This window comes from Geospiza fortis, unplaced genomic scaffold, assembly GCF_000277835.1.
Source record: "Geospiza fortis unplaced genomic scaffold, GeoFor_1.0 scaffold601, whole genome shotgun sequence".
In the NCBI taxonomy this organism is placed as follows: Eukaryota; Metazoa; Chordata; class Aves; order Passeriformes; family Thraupidae; genus Geospiza; species Geospiza fortis.
Genome location: NW_005054566.1, coordinates 476,240 through 493,700, shown reverse-complemented (window position 1 = coordinate 493,700; position 17,461 = coordinate 476,240). Strand labels below are relative to the sequence as shown.

Below are 17,461 nucleotides of genomic sequence, written 5' to 3'. Positions count from 1 at the left end.
GTTGCCACCACAGCATCCATCACCCTGATGAGGAAGAGATGTTGAGGCTCCTGACTCTGGGGCTCTGGGCCAAACAGCAGAGGACTGGGACCCCTGTGAGACTGGGAACAGGGGACTGAGATGCCCATGAGTCAGGGAAGAGGGGATTGAAACTGTCCTGTCACGAGGAGGAGGGGATTGGGACCCCTGTGAGGCCGGGCCCAGGGTATTGGGAACCCTGTGAAACAGGACACAAGAGGATCAGGAAGCAGGGGATGCTGAATGGGTCAGGAGAGCCAGTGCTAGATTACAGACTGAATGCTCCTGCAAATGTCAACAAAACCATACACATATTTTCATTTCTACCTATTTGACCCATGAACCTAACTGCAAAATTTCTCTCTAATCCCTAGTAGATGAGCATCAGAGCAGACCTAGGGTCCAGGCTAATCCCTTTATTATGAAGCAATGCTACGGAAATCAAATACCAGCAGTAAATCAGGAGATTAACAAGCTGGGAAATGCACAAATTAAATTGCATCCTCCCTCTCTGCTCCGGCCCAGCCAATGGCTCTTTTTCTGCTGTGGCCACTGCAGCTGCCCCAGCAGGAAAACAAGGCCAGAAATCCCTTTATAAAAATGAGCCTCTATTTAATCCCTGATCCAGGCGGCAAGCAGAGCCTGCCCAGGATGAACCCATGTCCGTGCAGCCCTTCACGGTGGGGTTCTAGGGGATGACCTGTGCAGGGCCAGCAGCTGAACACAATGATCCTTGTGGGTCCCTTCCACCTCAGGAGATTCTGTGATCTCCAGGGATCCTCCTGGGGTGTGGCAGGAGTCAGGCTGCCTGCAGCAGGGCCAGCTCTGCCCCGACCCAGCAGCATGGTTTCTGCCCTGACTGCCTTTATTGCACAGGAGCATCTAAATGAATATTTTATTCATTCCCTTAAGAACATCTTCACAAATGCACAGTTGAATAAAACATGAGGATGCATTTTTGGAAGAGCCATCTAATGCTTCCAACAGCCCCATCACAGTGTATTAACCAGAGAAAAGACTGTGCTGTTGTATTTTTATCTTAGTGATTCTAATGGAGTCCCATGGCATGCAAGGCAGTGGGGAAGGTGCCCACGGCCCCATGTCCCTATGGCCACATGTCCCCACATCCTGGCGGTGGGGCTGTGGCTGCTGTTGGCTTCTGTCCTGAGGGCAGGAGGGATGGGGCAGCATGTCTGGGTGCTGAAGCCACTTGGTTCACATCCCTAAAACAGGGATATATGTACTTGCAAACAAGCCAGAGGGGAGAAAAAAATAGTGTTCTTAGTGAAAGGTATTGGCAAAGTAGAAAAAAACCTGACCCATGTGCTCATGTCCAAATACAGTAGTGCCAGAACAGCCACAGGCACCTGCCACCTCTGTGAATCCTGTAGGCTGGATGAGACAGGTTCTGCTCCTCATCTGATAAACCAGTTCCAGGTTTCTCCATTCCTGAGCACAGCACAGGAGATGCACAGGGATGTTTTTGCATGGCTGAGGTGATCCTAACAAAAATCTTTCTACTTCTGGAAAAGACAATTCTTTTCTTGTTTGAATTAATTGAAAAGCAGCAATAAAGCAAATGGGCAGAGAGGAGCAAGCAGAGCCATGGCAGGAGAGTGGAGGGGGCAGAGGTTATAGGGTATGGGAGCCAATTAAGGCTGAGAGGAGGAAATTTAGCTCAGTTAAAGAAAATTTTCCTCCAGCCCTAAACTGGACTTGCACTCACCAGTGCAAGAGGCCACTGATAGTAGGTTCCCTGTGAGATGCCATAGGAGCAGCACTTGCAAAAGTCACAAGGATGGCACTAGTTAGAGCAGCAAAGCATCAGGGAAAGGGAAACCGCTTTTGGGGAAGAGGACAGACCAGGTGTGGCCTGAATGCACCATGGCTGGGTGAAGGAAAGGGCACCAAAGATGTGACCCTTGGAGACATCACCTGCTCCCACAGTGACACAGAGTTCACCATCCAGGAGAGCACAGTAACCCCAACGTGGACAAGGTGAGGTCCCTGTGAACATCCTCCCTGGGAAAGCTCCTGTTCTGGAATAGCTTGGCATCACTGCTGACAGGTAGCACTGATTTATAAAGCAGAAATAAATGAGCCTGCTCTGCAATTTCACCTAATTTTGTCTCCCATTTCAATTTGCCATCTTTCAGCATAATGCTGGGTGGTTAATTATGTTTCCATCTTATTTCTTTGAGAATACTGCACCTTGTACTGCTCAAAGGGTTTCATTTTACCTTTCATTTCACCTCCTAGCACAGCTCTACATTTAGTCAGCTTGTAATTTGGGGGTATTTTATGCATTATGCTTTTAGTATTTGTAGGTAAAATGGAATCCTTGTCTTTTAATTCACTCTCTAATAATTCTCCACCAAATCTTAATACAAAAGACTTTTTTTCCCCTGAAGACTAATTGAATGGGGTGTAATTATAATACCCAGGGAGATGATATTGAAAGTACATTAACTGTCACAGTTTCCTCTGACTAATCACCCCTTGGGCAACTTCAAATCTTGTCTGTGCAAGCTCCAGTCAGAACTTGGCACAAGACTTTCCCACCACGATGGGGACTTGGGCAGGGTGGATCAGGGACCCTGGCATGAGAGGGTGTCCAAGCTGCTGATGCAGCTGCAGGGGTTGATTTATGTTGTCATCTTGTTGCAGGGGTTCCATGCTGTTGTCGCCTTATCACAAAAGCTTCATACCTTCTTGGTGTTTTCCCATGGGCAGCTCCCCCAAGCACTGACTCTTCTTCCCAAAGCAGCCAGCTGACTCCAGTCCCTTTCTCAAGCAGCCAACCCACTCTTTTATGGCACTCTTCTTCTCATTGGTTCAGCTGTGGCCTGTTAAAGTCAGGCCTGTTCCCAGTCTTTGATAATGGACCCAGCTGCAACTCCTTAGGGGTAAGATTACTTTCTATACTATCTTTATTTTCTTATATTCTATCCCCCTGCAGATTTGTCCTTCAGGGACCAGCAGTGTGGTCACATGGAAAGAGAAGGGATCAGGGTGTCTGCTGGGGACCGTGCAGGTGGCATTGTCCCACTGAGGCAGTGAAGAGATGGGGCATCAAAGTCCTTGTCTCAGCCCAGAGATGTTCCCCTCACCATCACCCTCCTCCTTGGTTTATTGCTCCTGCTAGGACTGTTTGTCTGCTTGGCCAAAGGAAACCACTGCAAATACAGTGAGTGGAAGAAGGGCAGAGGGCCAGAAGTTGTGGCAGCAGCATCCCTCCTTGGCTGCTCAGGAACCTGGGGTAACAGCAGCAGTCCTGCAGGCTGCAGTGTTTTCCTTGGAAACACATTTACCTGCCAGAGAGGAGCAGCAATTTGCAGTATTTGTGTACTCTGATGGTGTGATAGCAGCGAGGTCAGCACTCAGCAGAGACACCAAGGGGCTATTCCTCACTAAACTGTGGGCTGCAGTAAGTGAAAAATAAGCTTCAAGGGTGCCTATTATGCAGACAATAAAATGTTTTTATATCAATGTAGGTGTCAAGCTCAACACTTCCGCAGAGTGGATCCTTCACATTATGAGCCAGCTATGAAAATGCTCAGCCAAGCAGGGAAGTTCCCATCTACAGCCTGGTGTTTCCTACTGGAAATAACAGATTCCCACTCTGCATTTGACAGCCTAGGTTCTCAGAGGGCACAGGACTCCAGGTGGGAACCTTTGAAATCCCAGTCTGGCCTTTGGCAGGGGGAGCATCTTCGGGGGCACAGCGCTGCAGCAGTGGGAGCTGCCACACAAAGGGGAAGCAACAGGATAAGAGAAGCTCTAAGCAAAGCACCCTGTAGAAATTAATGCACTTTTCTTTAGGATCACTATGAGCTACTCAGCCTTTGCTGGCCACAACAGGCTTTCAGCTCTCCTCCAAAGCCGTCATTGAACAAGCTGGAATGGACTGGAATGGCCAGGGCAGAGTCCCCAGCCCCTTCACCTTGGATTCAGCAGCATGAGAAGAACTCCCAGAGCCTCCCTTTGCTGATAAGTGAAAAGATCTTTTGCAGAGATTAAAATGAATTTATTATTTCACAGTCTGGTATTTACATCACATCTGGAGAGGGTATTACATACCCCATTACAAAAACATCTCAATAATGAGTCCTGTGGTGGGAGCCAGGGCAGGAGGCAGGTGGCAGCAAACACAGCAGGGACCCCCTCACTGCCATGGTCCGCACACCATCTCCAGCCCCTCCTGCACCAGCACATCCCCTGCAGGGTCCCAGAGCAGGGCCAGAGGTGCTGGTCCCACAGCCCCAGGGTCCCCAGCACCTCTGACATTGGGGGCACAGAGCTCACGCTGTCCCCCACCTTGAGTTGCCACACCACAGGAAACAGTGTGTCCTGGAGAAGGTCATGAGCTCAGGGCCAGAAGGTGGTACATTTTTCTTTATTTTGGGTTACTACAACAAAATCTAGCTTGCACTGAGGCCCTGTCTGATGCCCCAGACACCCCAGAGCTGCAGACAGAGAGGTCGCCTCGCACAAGTCTGAAATTCAATTGCAAACACAAGCAGAAATTCAGTGCCTGGGATTTGCATGGTGGAAAACACTAAATTTGCAACCTGAATAATGCAATTACTGAGGAAGGAGAAACCAGCAGCATGCACCATGGAGACATCTCACCATCCCTGGGAGCCAGCAGGGTGTCAGACACCCTCTGACTACACTGCCACATCTGCTGCCTGTGGTCATAGCGCTGGGGCAGGGAAAGGCCAGGCTCCAAGGGCAGAACAGCCCTCAGTGACTCAGGATCAGACTGCAGCCCAGTAGCTGCTCCTAGGAACCCCAGGGCTAGGAGCCGCATGGGGAAGGGTTTCACATAACCACTGATTTCCCGATTCCAATGCAACCTGGATTCAGCATCTCAGGGGGAAGGGCGACTCACAGCAATGATTTCAGCTATTCAGATTAAAGCCCATTTTGGGGGCCTGCTGCCTGTCTGTCTCTGCATTGTCAACAGCTCTTACATAGTGGGAGTATTTTATTTAGGAGGATTAGAAAACGAGCCCATTTCTTGGTTGGTGAATGTGTCCACCAGGAGGAGGAAACCGTGGAGTGACGGGATGCTGGCAGCTGCACTGGGATCCCTGCCTACAGCCTCCAGGGAAGCTGGGGCACAGAGGATGCTCTGATCCAGCAGCTGTCACAGTCCTGCTGACGGGTGCAGCCTGGCAGCCCTGCAGCAGCCCCCCTCTGCAGGGCCACATCCTGCTGCCCACGGGAGCACCAGGACCCGCGGCAAGGCTGCTCAGCCCGTGCCATGCTGCACGGGGGCTATCGAGTGACCTGTGGAGGAGAGGAGAAATTATCCAATGCATCCAGCTGATTCCCCATCCATGAATTATCAGCAAAGAGCCTCAAGAGGTGCAAATAAGATTGCCTCTTTACTTTCATTTAATGGAGTGGCCATCCAAATGTCACCTTAAGGATGGTTTGTGATTTTTGTGCTCTGGCTGCAGCTCCCACTGAGGTGTGTCTGCACAGGGGACTGAAAAGCAAATCCAGCCCTTTGGCACCATTCCAAAGTCACTAAAGTCATCCAAAGTTACCAGAAGTCCTTTTGAAAACACAGGTCTGTGTTCCCAAACTGCTGCCTCCCTAAGGAGGGGCACAGCACCCAAAAGGAGGTTGGCCATGGAGGGGTCTGCTGGATGAGGCAGGAGAGCAGAAGCTCCCAAGTCCTACTCCCATTCCAGATGGGAATGGTCCCCGCGAGAATTTAAGACAGCAAAGCCAGAGCAGAGGCTTTGTGCTACGTTAGTTGCTGGGGGAAACCAACCAAACAACACTAAGAGGGGAAAAAGACAACCAGTTCAATGTAATGCTGTAGGTACTGGTCAGTGATGGATGCTCAGGGCTGGAGGAACCATTTTGGATGTCCATAAAAACACTTCAGCACGAAAGTGCTTTCTGTGCACAAAAATAATAGCAGCAATGAAAAAAATCCTGACATTGCTTAATACGATAATTTTGTGGTGGGGGATGTGGGGCGAGGAAAACGAAAGCATAAGGAATAATTACACTCAACAGTATGAACAATGATTACAAAATTATGCAACTGATTAACCATGGCATATATGTAGTTACTAATGAGTTTGATAAAATTTTAATTACACCTTGTTCTTTGGGGTATTCAGCAAGCTGTGAAAATAATAATCGTGTAGTGCTCTGTCATAAATGATTGCCTCAGACAGGGAACAGGGGCAGATTCAGGGCTGTGCCACTGGGTTGGGAAGGGCAACCTGTGGCCCCAGAGCAGTGGGTAGTGCTGGGGAGCAACCTGGACACCCTGGGAGCCCTGGGATGTTACACAAGCACACCTAGGAGGGGCTGAGCCATCCAACACCAAGCCTTCCAGCAAGAATGATCAATTGGAAAAGAGCTGGGATGAACTCAGGGTTGTGGTATGCCTGCCAGCCCCTCCAGCACCAGTGACAAGTGCACAGCCCAGACCCTCTGCTCTGCTCCAGTGAGTCCTTATCAGTGTGTGCCCTGAAGGAGCTGGAGCTCTCTCCTTCCCCACGGAGCTGTGGGTGCTCTCCTGGGTGTTGCTTGCTTGCCCCAGGCTCGGGAAGGCACACCTGGGTTCCCCCCATCACCTGGCAGGGACGTACCTTGGTCGTCTTCACTTTGTTGCCACTGCTGCAGCTCCATCCTGACAGGTCAGGCAGCACTTTGCATTCCTCCCCGTCCAGACACGGCTCCATCTGGCACCACCACTTCTGCAGCACGATGGAGGCTGGGGAGAGGAGGGGATCAGCAGCCAGGCTGCAGCACAGGGCATGGAGGACCAGCTCTGCCCACCTTTGGGTGACACCAGCCCCTCTCTCCAGCACAGCTCACATTGAGGAGCCCTGGACAAGGAGCTGCTCCTCACCTGCCTGGCCTCACCTGGCCCAGCTGCTCCACCTGCCTCCAGAACACCCAGTTTTCTCTCACTACCCAAGGAAAAAAAAGCCCAATGTCCTCACTCCCAGGGAGAGCAGCGCTGTTCAAGAACCTGTTTCAGGCTCCACTTACAGAGCAAAGGGATTGTCTCCTACCACTCTGCTCTATTAGGGTCTTGTGATTCATGGCTCCAGTCTGGGCAACCAGAGTGGGCTCTCTTATATTTGGGAACAATATGACCTGAGCAGCTGGGGACAACAAGAGCCTTCCCTAACAATTTATTCTGGCATTACTTGGTGTTGCACAGAACTGCAGTCACAGGCCACTGGCTGTCAAGCAAATCAATACCATGCTGGCAGGGGCTGGTGGTGCTCCTGATGGCTCCTTGGTCATGGTACATAATGGCATTCAATAAAACATACAGGTTATATGCTTGGTGCTCCTCACAGGAAAAGGTGTTGCATGGCTGGAATCCTGTGGCAGCAGGGTGAGGAGATGTGCAGGGATCAGTGCTGCAGACCTGACCCCAGCACAGTGATGCTGGAACCCCAGTAACTCCCCCACAGCACATAGCCCAGGGCTGCACAGAGTGGAGTATCATAGCCACACCAACTCAGTGAGTGTCCAATGAGAGAGCGTCCCCAAAATGTGCCCCCTTCCCCACTGCTCTGCTGTAGGATCCCAGGGCAGGTCTCCTCTGCTAATGCCAGGGACATGAAGACCCCACACCTGTTTAACCCATGAAGATGAGGTCAGGGATTGAAAAGAAAGGGGTTGCACCGTGGGTACTCACCGTCCACGCAGGAGGGAGCTGCCCGTGTTGTCCCTGCCACCTGCCCTGGGAAGCAGGAGCACTTCACTGTCTGGGAGCGCTCCTCGATCTTGTTCTTGTTGCAGCACCGGTGAGCCGCGATGACCTCGCATGTGCCGGGCTCCACGTGCACTGCAGGAGAAACAGCCCCGTGAGACCCAGAGAGCTCAGGCCATCCCCTGCCCACTGCCCTGGGCAGCACTGCTGCTGTGAGCTGGGACCAAGGCCCACGAGAGCCTGGTATGTACAGCTGTGTCCCGGCTCTGGAATCACCCCTGGGGCTGCTGGTGACATACAGCTGGTGTCTGGGCACAGCATCTTCCCAGCCCACGTGTAAGGAAAAGTGGTGGTTCCTGCTCCACATCTCTTATATCTCAGCTCCTGCTCCTAATAGCCCTCACACCCATTGTACCCTCCAAAATGCATCCCCTCTTGCCACGGCCAAGCCAAGAGCTTTATTGAAACTAACAAGCACGTTAGCTAATTGCAGCTGATAATGAGATGCACTTTGCTACAAGAGGGGATGGTGCATTGTGCTGCTTTTGGCTTCAAGCAGAGCACCATCCCTTCCGACCACAGCTACAGTCAGTGCCTCCACCTTGCCATCACCCACCCACTGCCTGGAGAAGGATCAGGTTTCCACCCTGCAGCAGCAGAGAAATGTCATGGTGTTCATCAGCAATTCAAGCTGCTCTGCTGCTCCCCCTCCCAGTGCCATTAAAATATTAAGGAAAATAGAAAACTACCGTGTTGGCTGATCACCTCTGGGATCAGAGTTTAGAGCTGGTCAGCATCTCAAATCAGTGCTCCAGCTGGGTAATGGCCCACACAAGCACAATACAAATCAGCCAAAAAGGGTTGAGAGACTTTATTCCCACGACCCCAGAGATGCCTGCAGCTCCTGCTTAATGAGCATTGGAGCAGCAGTGTAGAGACACACATGGGCATGTCCTGGGTCCTGTGGGTCACTGGGGACAGAGGATGTGAGGAGCTGCTCCGGGACACACCCTGTGCCCGGCACCACCGCACACGGGCAGGACGGGCTGCACAATCACCAGGACTTTAATTCACTACATTTATTGCTATTTCATGGTCATTTTCTTTTAATGAACCCTTACTTTCATTTCTGTCCATAATAATTACACCATTATTATATGGAATATTTTGTAATAATATCTCTGGCCACAAATTTTATCTTCTGTTTGAAATGCCATAGTAATTCAGCTTTAATAATGAATTCTATTCTTTTTGTATACAGAAATGGTAGACTCCGGTGAAAGTGAAAAGGAAAGCAACCCTTTGCAGAACAAACATGACTGTTTTGCCTTTTCTTTAAGCTTCATGGGATTTTTCAAATAATCTGAGGAGGAAGTAGAGACCCTTGGCTTGGGCTGCCTATGAGCCCACATTCCTTTCACACTGTGGTCCAGGACCACAAGGAGTCACTCTTCCACCCCGTGCACCTCACCAGGGAATTTTACACCCTCGAGTCTCAGTGTTCACACGTAGTTAGGGTTTTGACTAATTTTCAGAAAAGCTTCATTAGCAGAGCTCTTCCCGGGAGGGCTGCCCAGGCAACCCCTCTGCTCCCTTGCAGTCCTGCTCTCCGGCTGCTCATTTCCAGCTAATTTTAAAAGGTTCAGCCGAGGGAGAGCCAGGCAGAACTGAGAAATCGGTCATTACAACCATGCAATAGCAGTTTGCTAACGTGTCAAAGCCCTTTTAATTTGCTCGGAAAGGTGCAGCTCAGAGATAAAGAGAAATTTGACTCCCTCTGCCTTACGGCAGCCAGCTGAGTGTGGGGCACTGCAGTGCTCAGAGTCCTTGCCCGGGAAGAGCTACCTGTGTGGGGCAGGTACCCCATTGCCCTGGCACTGCCCCCCAGCCCCTTTAGGGCACACACAGCCCCCCAGCCCCTGGCACAGCCCCCCAGCCCCTTTAGGGCACACACAGCCTCACAGCAAGGGCCCTACTGATGGCAGAGCTGAAGAAGCAGCACACAGCCCCAGACTCATCCCGCTGTCAGGCCACAAAATACTTCCATTTGCCTGAAGGTCTTAGAACTGTAGAATCAGAGCCTGGTTAGGGTTGGAAAGGACCTTAGCAATCATCTTATTCCACGCCCTGCCATGGGCAGGGACATCTTCTACTAGGCTAGGCTACTGCAAGCCCCATCCAGCCCAGGCTTGAACACTTCCAGGACTCTATTCTGAGCCAGGGCCTCACCACCCTCACAGAGAAGAATTTCTTCGGAATATCCAACCAAAACCTGTCTCCTTCCAGTTTAAACCATTCTCCATTGCATTTTCTTCCGACTATCTGGCACCCTGCCCTGCCCTAGGACATGATGCCGCTGGAAATTTGCCCCCTCCAGGTACCAGCTCCAGCCCTGGCAGCAGCACACTGCATCCCCTTCCCAGGCCATGCATTTGAGCCCATGGGGAGCCAGGTAGGGGCGATCCCAGCTGCCAAAATGCACCTCAGCTCCTATACACCAGACTCACTTGTTTTCCCACCCCTGCCACTCGGGGTTTTCATGTCCCATGCCTGGGAAGCGAGAGCAGAGAGGCTGAGCCCACGTGCAGTGAGAGCAGCGGGCTCCAGAGCTCCCTGCAGCTGCTTCTCCTTTTGCTGAGCAGCAGGAAACTTGGAACAAAATGCGTATCAGATGGATGGTGTGTTTAACACCGACAGCAGGAAACCTCCCGAGAGCCTGGGATAAGTTGCAGAGCTTCTGGCATGCTTCTCCCTCCCATTTAACTGGTATTTCCCCACTGGAACCCGTTTTTAAAAGACACAGCTTATCTCATGGAACCATGAAGAATTGTAAGAGCAAACAGCTTTTGAATGCTGCAAGCAAAAATAAAATGAAAATGCTGTCCTACTCTGATTGACCTTTAAATGAGCAGCAGAACATGGGGTTTTTATGGCATAACCCGAAATTACACATTTTGAGTATCTCAGGGAGCGTGGGCACAACCCCACATGTTCAGTGTAAAATACTCTTGCTGGTGGAGAGCTACAAAATGAAGAGAAGTTGGATGCATGTAAGTGTCAGGCAATGCCAAGAGAACCTCATTTCCCAAAAGAAAAAATCCCAGCTGACTTAAATGCTTTTTTACTTCCGCTTCAGGTTGAGTGATGAGCATAAAGGCAAAGACAGCCCTTTGATTATCAGCTTTAGAAGGTGCTGGGGCCACCTTTGTGGGAGTTGGATCCAGACATTCCAGCCTTGCTCAACATGAAGACCTCACTGTGTTACACAGGGGGTTAAACTGCTGGTGAATTATTCTTCACCAAGGAGTCTCCTATTCTGTTTCCAAACAACGTGTTTGATACATGTGGCCCCTTAAATCCAACCACATTCTACAGGAAGAAGCACTTTGCTCGGACAAAGCAGCATCTCCATGTGCGGGGTGGGCACAAGGGATCTCAGGCACGTGGTATGATTTGTGTGCAGGGCCAGGAGTTGGACTTAATGATCCTTATGGATCTCTTCCAACTTGAGATATTCTACAATTCTATTATCAGACCTGCTTGCCACAGTCAGACGTGTCCCTGGACAGCAAAGAGAGGGTTTGCATGTGGGCTCTCTCTTCAAGAAATTTTTAAGTTTGAGGTCACAATTAAAGACCTTCCTCTGCTACTGATCATTTTTAGGTGGTTTTACCTGTGAATAAACACAATTCAAAGAAGCAGCTCCCTACAAATCGATACCATGGAGGAGCAGGGCTCTCTGGCACTGGGATTGGGCAGGCTGAGTGAGCATTTAAGCTGCCAGCAGTGGCCATATCCCTGGTAGATCTGATTCAGTGCCAAAAAGTCATCCCAGAAAAAAAGTGGAGAGTTTTCTCCCAGTTAGAATCACAGAATGGTTTAGGTTGGAAAGAAGCTTAAAGCTCATCTTGCTCCACTGCCTGCCACTACCAGAGCCACCTTCCACTAAACCAGGTTGCTCAGAGCCCTGTCCAGCCTGACTTTGGACACTTCCAAGGATGGGGTATCCAGGGTTAGGAAGAGGGAAGGGCAGGTAGCTGCTGACTGATTGGGTGAGGGAGGCACTCTGGAAGATGTGTTTTGGTTTTAAGCAATGCGGGTGGGGATTACAGGATTAGAACTGCTTTAACTGTCAGGCAAAAATGACAGAAATAGGACAGGGTTAGGTGTGGGGTCAATCAAGAGCGTGAATGGTTTCAAATTAACCCCTAAATGCCCTTTCCAAGCAGAGGCATATGAAGCCGACAGCAGGTGCCCTGGGATCCAAGTGTTTGCCTGTGCTGCCAGGTGCACAGCTCTGCCACTAACACCAGTAACACCAGTACCACCAGCGGCACCAGCATCCACCTCCCCATACGTCCTCCTACCATGCTCCAAGGAGCCCCCAGCCCTGGACCACCAGGTCCCCCCCTGGCTCATCAGGCTCCTGTACAAGGGAGGATGGGCACAAAGGGCTAAGCACAACTTCTCAGATGCTTCTCTTCTCCAGACACAAACTTCAACCATGGGTTCACATAACCCCTCCAAAAAAATCACATCCATGCCACAAAGCAGCACTCCAATGCTCAGAGAGGAAATCTCAAATTCACAGCTGGGAATAACAAATGAACATGTCAGAGCCACAATGATGTTTTCCACCAAGACTATCAGTTCTACATTACTTTACACTTGTTCCATCTTCCTAGATGATCTCTGCAACCAGGGCAATACAAATTTTTATTTCTAATAAGTGGAGAGTAGGATGGAGAGTGTCCACCACATAACAAGTGGGGTTTGTGATACTCATAGCAACTTGGGTGGATTTACATCCACTGCCCACAGAGCAGGAATTACTGCAACAATGGGTTCACATAGATGTATCAGATGAACATATGGATCATTATATGTGTCTCAGATTTTGCTACAGACATGAAGAAATTCCTTCTTTAACTCCTTAGACCATCCAAGCTCACCAAGCCACTGGTTTTAAATGCCCCATAATGAGTATTCACAACTTCTAACTCCAAGCAGCAGCTGCTATGGCTGCGTGTTCCCACCCATCTAGAAGGAGCAGTCCCAGGAGTTTCCTGCACATGTGGACACTCCAAACGCCAATCCAACAGCTGCCACAGTGGCACTGTGTTGTGCCTCTTGGTGTCTGTTTGCTGGATGCTGCCCCACACATTTGGCATGCTCATCCTTGCTGCCCAGACCCCAGGAAAAGGGATGGACACTGAGCTCCCTGAGGCTGTCACCATTTGGTCCCCAGAGATGCCCACCTGCTCCAGGTGTGCACCACAGCCTGAAACTCCTCCTCCCTCACCAAGAAATGTGAGACAGAACTTCACCAAGCCGCTCATCCCCACGTAACCCCCACCTCAGGCATCCTATGAAGACCCCAAAGTACTGCCATTGTCATGGGGACCCAGATGATGGCACAAGCATGTGACACATGCAGCAAGGGTCTTGCTCCCCTACCTGAATGGCTTCTGTGCTGATGCGTGGAGGCCAGCGTCAGACGTCCCCACAGCGTGGTAAGGCAGAGACTGAGCACGAAAACCCATTTGCTCAGGCTCTGTATATCTCTCTCACTCATTCTACCGAAAACAAGAAGAGATATGTGGAGGAAGAGGGACTGAGGAGGGCTGGGAGGTGGAGATCCACTCACCAATGCTCCTGCACGCAGTGGTATGACTCCTGAACGTTGTGAGGACTGGGGTGTCTGGCTGTGGGCACATGGCCCTGGGAGATGAAGGGATTCACCCACCACCCTCAGATGACCTCAGACTTCATCAGCAGCATAGGCCATCTCAGCAGGACAGAAAGAGATCCCACCAGCAGCAGTACAAGTGAGTGATGGTTACCTTTTACTGGTGATTCACGGTCACATCTGTGCATCTGCCAACCTCAGGTGGGTCAGGTCTTTGCAAGGAGCAGACATCAGCACATCTGAAAGGAGAAAGAAGGACATGGGCAGCGATACCTGCCATCAGCATGAGCCACTGTGTCCCTGGGAGTGGCTGGGGACACCTGGGAATTTCACCAGCCCCACTTCAGGACACACCCTCTCAGGTGCATGAGCGTGTGTCCATCACACCACTGAAACTTCTCCAGGAGCTCAGCCCATAACACTGCTCACCCCTTTGAACAGCAGGACCTGCAGAGCTGCTCCTGATTTTTACTGCTGAGAGCACAAAATCAGGTCCTTTATAGTAGGTCATTAAAGCAGATGACAAACACTAAATGCACAGGCAGTGTGTGTGGGAAGAGCCAGAGCAGATCAGCAGCGAGTCATTTCAGGTTCTGCCTTTTCTGCGCGTGGTTATGTGCTGTTACTGTCCTTGTGTCACTGAGGTCCCTTGCAGTGATGCCCAAGGCTTGGCACTTGTAAACCACTTGCTGACAAACAGGAGGATGGGCTGATCCCGCTGGATGTTCTGGGGCCAGCACCCACAGGAAGCAGGAATTGCAGCAGATTGCCAGTCAGATACACAGAGCCCATGGCAGCTCCAGGACCTGCAGTCTGCTCTCCCAGGCATCACCTTCCTCTGGGGCTGCTCCTCCTTCCAGCACAGACACCAAATTCATGCAACCACACACTCAAAACTGCATCAGCTACCCCTGGACACACTGAGAATCTCTCTTGGCACCACACTGGCACCACTCCCACTCCATGCAGCACACGCTGGGAAGAAGCCAAGTTTTACATCATCTGAAGCCCCTAGAGAAAAATGTTAATCCCAAAAGGTTTTGTATTTTACTGCTGGGTTCTTTAAACATGTTCTCTTCACTATTTACAGCCCTTCAGATGGGAACAGCTCTGGCACTCCACAGGCAGCAGCACCAACAGCCATGTAACTGCTTGGCAGCTGCCAGGTGGCATGGTGACCTCCCAGCCTCCATTATCACCTGCTGGGGTCTCACCAGCTCCAGCAAACAACTATGTCCCCCATAAAATTTTAGCACTGGATCATAACTTACTAACAAGACCCCACAAAGAAAAGTGGTGATGACACTGAGGCTGGGGAGTGCTGCCTGGACCAGCAGCAGGTGCCAGGGGTACCCCTGCCCTGTGCCAACCTTGCACCCACAGTCCCCTCCACAGGCAGTGCACTGGACAAACCCACACCTCTCAGAGAAGAAATCTTCAATTTTCAACCATGTTTGAAATTTCTATCTGCTCTGGACCATGAGACAGTGAAACCACAGACTCCTCTAATGAAGAGCCAGGACAGAGTATGCTGACATTTTTAATCAAAATGAAATGATTTGAAGTGGTAAAAAGGACATTTCTTGTTTGGAAGCATTTAAAAATGAATTTTCCTGTTTTAAACTGGCATTTCAAAATGAAAAATGCTTCATTCCGAATTGGTGATTTAAAGTGATACTTTGCACTTTGATTCTCCCATCTGGAAAACAAAAATCAGAAAATGTCATCAAAAGTGTTGACATTTGCACAGGAAGAAACCAAAGGTATATTGACAAAACCACATATTTTGTGCTAAAAAAGAATTTAGAGGTAAGGAAACACTTATAATTAATGCTGCGGGATGGTCGGCTTGGCCAGGAACAGACTGAAGTGTCTGGCAGCATCCCACTTGCTGTCCTGACTCCATCCCTGCCCAGAGGGTGATGAGGGGCTGCCCCTGCTCCAGCCCCTCCATTGCCAGGAAGAATCCAGTGTGGCTCAATGTGCAAGAAAACCATTGCTCCTCGAGGTGATCTGGTGGGACTGTAAGACTCTCTCCCGTAAACCCATATGTAGGTGATCTCTGATGTTCTGGCACAATATGCTGTGCATGAGGCTTCTCAGAGGGGGATCATACAACAGCTGGTACTGCTGGAGTCCCTTTGGAGACGTGACAGCCCACTGTGTAAATACGGATGTCAGCTTAAAGCATGCACTATTTGCGCAATGACAAAGCAAACAGCTCTCTCAGAGCTGCTCAGTCCTTCACCTGAATCCAGAGGCCGTGAATGCCACAGCACTGCACCCAGCAGGGAGTGGGGCACGTGCCCCACACCTGGGGCCACCCCTGCCCAGCCATGCCGCACACAGCAGGAGCTATGTCCCAGCTGTCTTGGCCCATGATGGGGCACAGCTGGCAGCCCAGATGTGAGGACAGCAGACACAACGCTAGTGCAATTTTTACAACAGTGAGTCCCCAGTGCCAACAAACATCCCATGCACCTTCCAGCAGAGCAGCCAGGTCCCCATCACGAGACCCTGGTTTCCTGGCTGCTGCTCCAGCTCCAGCTCCTGCTCCATGCAGGTAGCGCAGCCCAATGCCCAGGCACCAGGCCTGAGCCCCACAGCACACACCAGAGTCCTTCTGGAGGAGCCCATCCCCAGCTCATGCCCATGGGACCCTCCAGGCCACGTGAGTTTCCAGGAGACATTCCTAAACCTCTCAGCTGGACCAAAAACCAAGCACTCCACTGGCCACTCCATCCCACAGAGGACAGCAACATGCTCCCAGTGCAAAGTATATTTAGCACAGAAAGGCTGAGCTAAAGCCCTTGCTATAGCCAAGGAAGCATAAATAAATTACAGTGTTATCAATAATGCAATCCACACTGTCCATGCCACGCTCCAAAGGGAAACCACTGAGCTGAGCAGGAGCCACGCTGGTGGCCAGGAGAGCACAAGTGGTTCAGGGGAGCAGGAGGACACAGTGCATCCCAGTGCTCCATGCTGGCAGAGGCACTCAGAGCTCCCACTCATGCCCAAACTCCCATTAGAAAACACAGCTCCAAAGAAATTGCTGTTTTGACAGTTATCAACCTCCAATGTCGTGAGATTACAACTACAAATGTTTGGTCTGACTTGAGATTTTTCAGCCTGGAATGTCAGTGAAATGAAGAGTGGTGTTCTGGCATGTCAAAACACTTAATTTTGATTGAAGATCTTGGTATTCTCCATTCTGTTATGTGCTACTTGGAATTTTGTAGATTTTTTTCACTAACATTTTTTAGCTGCTTTTGCCTTTTGGGTCTGAGCTGGGATCTGAAAGAACTGTCAAATTCCCCAATCACTCAGACTATCAATCTCAGTTGCAACCAGAGTGTCAAGAGATGATGGGTCCTCTGTGAGGGTCCACGTCCCTCCCTGTAGGCACATGTGGGCATGGGCCATCATACACACGGGAGCTTCATCCAGGTTCTCCAGGACAGACACACTACAGGAACAGCTCCCTGCTGCCCTCCCAGAACGCGACCACTCCGGCTGTCACAGGAGCTACGGACGTTTTCCTCCTCCTCCGTTAAAGCCACATGTGGAACTGCGTCCTCCAGCCAGGGTCCAGTGTCCCACGGTGCTAACGAGGCTAATGAGCATCCCCCCAAGCCCTCTGCAGCAAAAGGGATGGCTCATGAGCACGAGGAGGAGATTGCTGCTTCCCTGCCTTGGCGCCCACAGCATGGACAAACTCATGACTCCAGAATGGGACTGGTACAGCTCATGCTCTGCTGTGAGCCCCCGAGCCTCTGCTCGTGGTGATGGGGCCATCTGACCTGTGCCCATCCTGTGCCCCTCGAGCCGCCCCACGAGGCAGCTGGTTCTCAGTGCCACTGCCCTTCCAGAGCAACGGAGCATCCTTGGCTGCAGAATCTGGGATCTCTCCAGCAGTGCTTTGCCTCCCAGAAAGGCGGGTAGCTTCGCAGCGCTGGCAAAACAGCATCCGTGACGAGCCCACTCCCCGAGCTGGGGTCGGACCGGGCCCCACCGGCTCCGAATCCCCCCATAGCCCGCAGGGACCG

At 50.9% G+C, this 17,461-nt stretch overlaps 1 protein-coding gene across 2 annotated transcripts; it reads right to left on the bottom strand.

Annotated features, from left to right (window-relative positions):
- Positions 1 to 4,023: 4,023 nt before the first annotated feature.
- TAFA3 (TAFA chemokine like family member 3) lies at positions 4,024 to 13,651 on the bottom strand. Of its 2 annotated transcripts, none has more exons than XM_031064179.1 (5): positions 13,567 to 13,651; positions 13,181 to 13,299; positions 7,709 to 7,858; positions 6,642 to 6,766; positions 4,024 to 5,313 (listed from the first exon to the last, which is right to left on the bottom strand). In XM_031064179.1, exons 2-5 carry the CDS (start codon positions 13,296 to 13,298, stop codon positions 5,302 to 5,304), a joined length of 405 nt encoding a protein of 134 aa, XP_030920039.1. In that variant the 5' UTR covers position 13,299; positions 13,567 to 13,651; the 3' UTR covers positions 4,024 to 5,301. The 2 variants fall into 2 exon arrangements, with proteins under 2 accessions (XP_030920039.1, XP_030920040.1); XM_031064180.1 differs by having other exon boundaries at positions 13,371 to 13,643.
- Positions 13,652 to 17,461: the final 3,810 nt, after the last annotated feature.